This window comes from Corticium candelabrum, chromosome 13 (assembly GCF_963422355.1).
Source record: "Corticium candelabrum chromosome 13, ooCorCand1.1, whole genome shotgun sequence".
NCBI classification, from domain to species: domain Eukaryota; kingdom Metazoa; phylum Porifera; class Homoscleromorpha; order Homosclerophorida; family Plakinidae; genus Corticium; species Corticium candelabrum.
Genome location: NC_085097.1, coordinates 4,948,874 through 4,957,236, shown reverse-complemented (window position 1 = coordinate 4,957,236; position 8,363 = coordinate 4,948,874). Strand labels below are relative to the sequence as shown.

Genomic DNA, 8,363 nt, shown 5'->3' with positions numbered 1-8,363 from the left:
CAGATCTTGTTGAATAAACCTTGTTAGACATAACACAGGTAGACAGACAGATAACACAGTAGCTTATGACAAGTTGACTTAGAACTGGAATTATAAGCTAACCTAAAGGAGTAAGGGTGTATAAAACATGAGATTGAAGTTAAACAATAATTAGTAGAACACCTGCTGCAACTACATGTGAAGTCTCATTAGCACTTGTGTGAAAGGTCAACAAGAATTCACCTCAAACATCAACAAGGAGACCATGCACTCCCTAAGATTACCAGATGTCTGACATGAGAATGTGTATTGTTCTGTAGCAACTTTGGGACCATTAAGACCACTAATGTCTTTAGATCCCTGATGCCACACTGCTATGCTAAGGCTTTCCAATTCTGTTCCTAACTGTCAATAAATGCTGTTTTCCCCACTCCAAATGTTCTTTCCCTCTCCCAACCGTCAAAATGACGGTACTGGCGAGAACATGTGTGTGTGTGTGTGTGTGTGTGTGTGTGTGTGTGTGTGTGTGTGTGTGTGTGTGTGTGTGTGTGTGTGTGTGTGTGTGTGTGTCTGTGTGTCTGTGTGTGTGTGCGCACGTGTGTGTGTGTGTGTGTGTGTGTCTGTCTGTCAGTGTGTGTGCGCACGCACGCGCGCGTGTGTGTGTGTGTGTGTGTGTGTGTGTGTGTGTGTGTGTGTCGTCTGTCTGTTTCACTTTGCTAACATCTAATAATCTAATCAAACTTTTCTGCCATTTCCATCCGAATCATTACACAAAACATTTGAATTTTTTTCAAAACACACGTTTGTTTATCTATCTAGGGTGCATTTCTTTTCCCTCTTCTGCTCTTCTGGAAGAGGCCAGAAGAGTCACACAACCTCTTCTGGTCGTTTCTTTTGCTTTCCCCCCTTCTTCTAAAGTGTTAGAAGAGTCAGGAGACCTCTTCTGGCCGAAAGGCGGAAGAGGCAGAAGAGAAGAGGTCTCGTGACTTGTGAGACATACGCACTAGAAATGCATATTGATGGAGCTGTACGAGCGTCCTTCACTTCCATTGCTTTGGAAACCAAGTGGTCTTCCAGCAATATCAAGTCCCACAACTACAGCTGCTGCTAGTGGGTGTTCTCCAAGGACCCTCTTTGAGGCACCAGAAACGGAGACAACGGTTGTAGAAGTCGCCTCTTCCAGTAGAGACCCAATTTCTTTAGTGAAGACCTTATTTTGCTAATTAATTTCACAACTAGAGTACGTCTGGATGTGTAAGCTATTAATGCGCATGCTCAGCTCTTCTAGGTCCTTTTCTGGTCATTTCTTTGGCTTGGCTCTTCTGATCAGACTGCGCGTGATCGACCTCTTCTGTTCTCTTCTGACACCTGTATTCCAGAAGAGCAGAAGAGGCAAAAGAAATACACCCCTATATTGCCACCCATTTCCATTTCATATGTTTATCCATCTGTGTTATTGCCTGTTTGCCTGTCGACATCCCATACTTCGTGCTGAACCCTAAACCCAGAAAACTGTATGCACATGATTTCTGTCATTGTCTCGTTGTCTCTCTGTTGCTCGTCCACCAGGCCACCATGTGTGTTCACACGGCTGCTGTAGTTTGTCTTAATCGTGTTCCTGTGTTCCTATAGGTGAGATCGAATGTGACGATGCAGCCCAACACGACGGCCGCATTCGTTCGTTTCCACATGTCACAGGAAACTGGGCAACGTACGTGTTCGCTCCATGTAAGGCCACATGCCACCCGATCTACAATGTCCATTGCTATAGCTACACTGTGTTGACTGTAGTTCATACGAACTCTTCGTTTGGAGCTCTGGTCACTCATTTGACTGACGAATTGACTGAATGCTTGAAGTGCTCTGATGCTAATATGCAGAGGGATACGCTTGCACCGTCGATGAATTTGATGCATGCGAAGGAGCTGCATATCAGCGTGTCACGGACGGTTACTATTCGTCACCATTGGATTCGGCCGTTAATCGATTGCCTACAGAAGGAGCTGCAGTCGAAGTCAAGGTTGGTTTTATGTGGTGAATGTGGAGGGAATATTGGTGTGTGATTGTTTGTGTGTAGCTTTGTGTATGCATTTGAAGGTCCACGGTTCTATTGCAATGATGAGAAGACGAGGTACACACACACACACACACACACACACACACGCACACACACACACACACAGTGACACACACACACACACACACACACACACACACACACACACACACGACACTCACACACATACACTCACACAGTGACACACACACACACACACACACACACACACACACACACACACACACACGCATGCACACAGACAGATAGACAGACATTAGCTTTCTTGCACTTGTGATTTATAGATATTTCATTTTAGTTGTAGCCTTTTAATTTTATTGCAGTAATGTGCATTAGTTTGATCTAAGAAATATATGATCATGACAGACAGACAGACAGACACAGACAGTCACACACACACACACACACACATGGACAGACAGACAGACAGACAGACAGACAGACAGACAGACAGACAGACAGACAGACACACACACACATGGACAGACAGACAGACAGACAGACAGACACACACACACACACACACACACACACACACACACCGGAGAGTGAATGCAAAAGAGTGCATACTGGGCTCTTTATACAGTTAACTGTGGACTGTCGTGAATTCTGCCTTTGCTTTTAACCATAACAAACGCGACTGATACTCAAACTAGTTGTAATGTATGAGTCCACCTGTTCTCGTGGCACTACCGCATCGTGCATTGTTGATTTCAGATCATTTCTTGGGTTGCGAGTATCTGCAGGACGACGAGAAGTGAGTTCCTTTGTAGTCCACCATTTTGGCTATCAAAAATCTATCAAATTCCATTGGTGTGACAGTTGACTGGCATTGTTGAGTGTGTCAATTCAGCATTCGACCAGTTTGCTTTGGAACATTTTTACGAGGTTGTGCAGTGTGTTTCTCTGCTGCTTGCGAGTGGTTGTGATGTTTCTGGTCCATAGGACATGGACTTTCATTTGAGTATCGCCTGGTGGCTTGGAAACATCTTGCCCAACATCACAGATGAAATGCAGCATCAGTTACAGGTGTGTGTGTGTGTGTGTGTGTGTGTGTGTGTGTGTGTGTGTGTGTGTGTGTGTGTGTGTGTGTGTGTGTGTGCACATCTGTGTCAACGTGTGCCTGTTTGCACACTTGTTTGTTGTGCACGAACTCGAAGGTTGAGTGCATGATCTAATACAAGCAAACGCAGAACGACTAGTAGGGAACTCTGCTGATAATGACAATACGTCACAGAATGCTCTAGCTAGGATTTAAATTGAGGGACACACACACACACACACACACACACACACACACACACACACACACACACACACACACACACACACACACACACACACGTGCACACACACATGCACATTTATCTTCTTCCGTGCTCATGAACAGCCAAGGTCTTCCAGTCTTCCATTCCTCAGTAAAGCCATATTTGTGGTGCACGTAAACTGGTGGTTTCTTCCAGCTGTTTCTCCAATGTCTTGCTAGGCTTGGGTCTGTGGTGTGGTTGATGTACAGAGGGATACCAGTTTCTGGCAAATTTGTGCAGAAACACCAACATACACTAAATATGTGAGTAGCAATTCACTGCTCTTTCGTACTTTGCCCAACTCCCGCTTTTTCTTTAGGGCCTGGTCACACTGCCTATGTGTCTGTGTCCGCATGTGCATCCATTGAAACTCACAGGAATTTTAGGCCCTCGGTCACATTATGCACACATGTTTGTAATCTTCTTCAACTTACTCCCCATTCAGCCATCCTATGAGACTAAATCTTTACCCCAAACCTCAACCAAATGTCGGTCGTTTCCATATTGATGACATCTGCTATTAGTAAATCAGCAAATGAATTAGTCTAACGTTAGTGGTAGTTTATAGGTGAGAGTGACCCGGTCAATGCGTATTATTATTGAAATACAAAAGGCGAGGACAACAATGAAGAAGGGAAAACCAGAGATGCGTAGAAACCTGCTTTAGACGCTTGTGCAGATCCCTAGTCTGCGTTTCCGTTTTTGGCGGAAACGTTTAGTGTGACCTCACCGAATGCAGACACTGACTCTGTGACCAGGCCCTTACTTGATGGCATGCTATGAATTCTGAACTTATACATACGAGTAGCTTTGGTGCTAGTCACATGTCTCTACTCTGTGCCCTAGGGCTCTGTGTCTATCTTAGCCCTCGAAACTCCAGAATCACATCCACGCAAAGCCTAACATGCGAGTTTTGTACCACGTAATTGACTGTCTAGAATACATAGTCACTGGCATGCTGCGTAGTCTTTGTAGAATGGATTCTCATTGTCAAGATGCCGAGATACATTAGCGCATGGCATTGGGTGGATCTCCAACTATCAGGCAAGGAGCGGGAAGGAAGGCGAGGCGAAGGCATCGGCGCCCCATTCGAATAACCTAGCTGGAACACTGGAATGTAAACAGTATTAAGGACCCAACTCATGTACATAGTCATTTATGTTAATTGGGTGGGTTCGAGAGCAGTTACTATGATTTGACTTGATTACGTTTCGTCGATTAGTCCGAACCAGAAAATGGACATCATCTTATAAGGCAACGTCTCCTGGTCATTCAGAACACTAACACTGCAAACTGTTGATTGCAAGTCACTTGGAGCAACCAAGTGCACGAGGCTTGCTTGTTGAGACACACTGGATACTGTAAGCTTCTGTCGATGAGGCAACTTTGCCTTGGTTCAAGGTTTGGAGGACATTCTTGGGGCTATGTCGATATGTCTATCTTTGTACTTCTTTTCTTAAAACGAATCGGGTGAAGTGTAGTGTCTTGCAGTGAAGTCAAGGAAGAAAGCCGTGTGTACAGATAATCACAGAAACATCACTATGGAGCCACATGTGGAGTGTGTATTTAGAGAGTATTTTTGTTATGCGACCAACGATCCAAGTGATGCTTTGTGCATCCATAAAATCAAACAAAAATAATCATAAATTTAGTTATAGACTCTATAGTTGGCTCAGAGGTGATGCTTAGCTATAGTATCTTACATACAGCTCACTATACATGGCAGCTATTGAACTGTATTGGAAAGGCAAAGTGTAGGAAAGGCTCTTGTGATATCGGTTGTTAGGGTTTTAAGTCGGTGATGAAGCCTCACCATTTGATTCACTTCTTATTGAATAGTGAATACGTTAGTACAGATTTCTTTACGAGCATCAGAAGGCACACACACACACACACACACACACACACACACACACACACACACACACACACACACACACACACACGTTCTTCCGAATGACTTGTGGGAGAGCTTGTGTAGTCTCTGCTTGATCTAGTTACTGGCACAGCTACGGCTTTCTCTATACAACCCTAAGACTTCATTGCATTGGTACAAACTTGAAACACCTGCAAATGTGGCAACACACACACACACACACACACACACACACACACACACACACACACGCACGCACGCACGCGTGCGCACACACACACACACACACACACACCACACACCGATTCCTTTCATACAAAATCATGATGTTTACATCAGTGTATTCACCACGAAATGACCAAATGCAAGCTGTGTATTTAGACCTACTATATATAAATGGGCATGTACCATACTAGAGCAGAGATAATTAGTTTATCTTACCAGGCTTCAGATCTTGTCCTCATCGTCGAGACAACACACAATACAGACTAACCCTGTGTGACGTCACCATCATTGTTTGCTTATGAGATTTCCATCTGACTGTAGGAGTCGTTTGAAGACTTCGTCAGCTCGAAGCAGTTTTCATTCGAAGTCCACGAGCTGCACTGCAAAATGGGAAACAAGACGTTCACCCTTCCTCTTCAATGATTCAACTCTCGGGGGTCCAATGGGTATGTATGTATGTGCACTACTCTCATTACAAGCCTGTCCTGCTAGATAATCGATTGGAGAGAAGAAAGGCACGTGTAGCGGGAGGGAGAATTGTGAATGCAAAATGAAATACCAAAGTAGAGAAGTAGACAGGAATTTAGTTAAGAGTAACAGCTTATATCTGTTTTTATTTGATTTCTTTACACAACTGAGATCAAAGACGAGCATATGTCTAATAACATAAAAAGGTCATCGAATAGAATGAAACCCATACCCAATCCGAATACAAAGACTAAGAACATGTGTATGTCAGTCAATCAGTAAATCAGTGCACACTATGACTGTATGTCCTTACCACCCAGAAGTGTGGTGGTTTTGAGGGTTTGCATTCTGTTTGTTTTGTGTATTTTGCTAAGCGTGAAAGGTCCAGTTCATATAGGAAGTGCTCAGCAACAGACAAATCAGGAAGAAATACAATTTGTGTATGAGTCTGGTAGCAGACAGGTAGAGATGAAGTGGCTTAATCTGGTCAAATTGTATTGAATTGGATCAACGGTTTCTCTCCTTTGTGTCAATACTGTTGTTGGGTGATTATTAGATATCCAGTTGGTTGTAGTTTCTAGGTGATTTGCCTCCATCTGTTGTGATACTTGTTTATACTTTGACTCCAGCTGTTCTGTTGTGATACTTGTTTATACTTTGACTCCAGCTGTAGCTGCTATCGCAGCTTTATTTACAAACGTCTGACATTTAGTAGTAGAGCTAAGCCACCAACACTGTCCGGCCACCCACCATCCCTTCATCCTACATCCCAACCCAAACACATGCCACTTGTTGCACCTGGACTCTGGATACTCAACTTTTGTATGCATTCTGTTCTGCGATAATTCTATTCACTGTCTCTTGCTTTACATGAAATATAAAATAAAGCTCTCGAATCTGACCTTAGAATACATTCATACACATAATATGTACAAGACTAGGGAAGTATAGATAGCGTGGGGGGCTCCTACATTGTCTAGATCCTCCCTAGGTATTCTTCGTCTGCATCCAGACCTTCCTCGTCTGACGTCTCTTCCGATAGAGACGACAGACCTGCATCTCCACACGCATCTTCCCACTCCTCGTCTTGTTCGTCGTCTGGGAAATGGAAGCGAACTGTTTTAGATCTCGCCGTGCGTTCGTGTTTGTCTGGAGGATCCGCATTGGTCGAGATACAGTCAATTGTGTCACTCTGACTCAACGCTGGAGTGAGAATCCCCCCAATGCCACTGTCACCGTCCGACGTGCTGGCAGTCGAGTCTCGTTTTAGACACGTTTCTAGTTCTTTCTCCTTTCGACTCAGCTCGGCTTGAATTCTGTCTATCTCAGCGAGTAGGTTGTCCTCGTCCACTGGCTTGATATCATCGATGTCGTCGAGACTGACGCTGTAGCTGATCTCCGCTCGATGGCATCGGTTGAGCGCGGGTTGGCGTAGTATCACCGCGTCGTTCTCGCAGAGCGCGGGCGAGGTCGGCACCCTGTCACCGTTCGGCGCACGTTCAACGGCCGAGTCTGCGCCGCACCACGACTGTCTCGCTCGATCCGACCTCGACTTATGCGACGTACGCCGTCGATACGTGCGAACATGCGGAGGACGACAAACGGCGTCAGAGTCGAAATCGCTGCTACTGTTGGATGCATCCGACTCGAGTCGCCTCGCTCTCTCTCGATGTAGCTGTCGCATTTCCGGCCGCATGAGCCGCATCGTGAACGTGTCACCAGAGAGAGGAAGCGTCGCCGAAGAACCTCTCAAACTACACCCGTCCTTGCTCGGTCTCTGAACTTTCTGCCCGAATAATCTAACCCGCGCTCGGTCGATCAGACCAGCCATTGCGGTCAACAACTAAATCCGAGTTCCTCTCTCCTTTCCCGACTGCTCCAACCCGAAGATGTCGGTCCAACTGATTACTCCAATATCAAACGTTCACCTGTCGTCGTCGAGCGAGCAATGTAGCCGCACACTGCCAGGATAACAAACGGATGACGCTAATCAAGGGCCACCTTGTGGTGTAAGAAGCAAGCGCCTGCTAATAACGCGCCTGTTGCTGACGTGATGTAACTGGCGCTGCTCGACTGCGGCAATGAAGTGTTGTAGGCCGCAGAGTAGAGGGGACAATGAGCTGCGACTGCTTCACAATCTCAATCTAAGAGATAAGCGACGAGGGCGTTTCGGTAAACAGGCGCACGTGCCGTCGATAATTGCACATGTATGCGTCTCGATTCCATCGACAAATTCATAATTAGGGACGCCCACAGAATTTCGAGTTTCCGCAGAGGCGACGGAGCGAGCCAGCACGGCCGTACCATAACCTTATCAACTGCTATGTACATAGACCACTCGTACAATACGGTCGACACACGTTTTCCAGTCTCTCAATCGATAGAAACCGGGGAGAGGCGATTTCTCGCGTGTTTATCGGGTAAGAAGCGA

The 8,363-nt window shown here is 45.5% G+C and overlaps 2 protein-coding genes across 3 annotated transcripts in view; one reads left to right on the top strand and one right to left on the bottom strand.

The window, feature by feature from the left end:
- LOC134189104 (U6 snRNA phosphodiesterase 1-like) overlaps nucleotides 1-6,115 on the top strand; it is a 7,580-nt gene extending 1,465 nt beyond the window's left edge. Inside the window, exons 3-9 of one of the 2 annotated variants that reach the window (XM_062657335.1) lie at nucleotides 1,612-1,707; nucleotides 1,771-1,999; nucleotides 2,057-2,110; nucleotides 2,774-2,813; nucleotides 2,879-2,944; nucleotides 3,002-3,085; nucleotides 5,786-6,115. In XM_062657335.1, the coding sequence (XP_062513319.1) occupies nucleotides 1,612-1,707; nucleotides 1,771-1,999; nucleotides 2,057-2,110; nucleotides 2,774-2,813; nucleotides 2,879-2,944; nucleotides 3,002-3,085; nucleotides 5,786-5,887 (671 nt within the window). In that variant the 3' untranslated portion in view covers nucleotides 5,888-6,115. Of the gene's footprint in view, nucleotides 1-1,611; nucleotides 1,708-1,770; nucleotides 2,000-2,056; nucleotides 2,111-2,773; nucleotides 2,814-2,878; nucleotides 2,945-3,001; nucleotides 3,086-4,585; nucleotides 5,242-5,785 lie in introns of those variants that run through there. The other variant, XM_062657336.1, reaches the window with a different exon arrangement.
- A 635-nt stretch (nucleotides 6,116-6,750) lies between these two features.
- Nucleotides 6,751-8,336, bottom strand: LOC134188672 (uncharacterized). Its single transcript, XM_062656839.1, has one exon. It carries the CDS (start codon nucleotides 7,761-7,763, stop codon nucleotides 6,909-6,911), a length of 855 nt encoding a protein of 284 aa, XP_062512823.1. The 5' UTR covers nucleotides 7,764-8,336; the 3' UTR covers nucleotides 6,751-6,908.
- Between the last annotated feature and the right edge of the window lie 27 nt (nucleotides 8,337-8,363).

Coding starts and splice junctions, on each gene's coding strand:
- LOC134188672 (XM_062656839.1), bottom strand. CDS start 7,763: ATGGCTGGTCTGATCGACCGAGCGCGGGTTAGATTATTCGGGCAGAAA.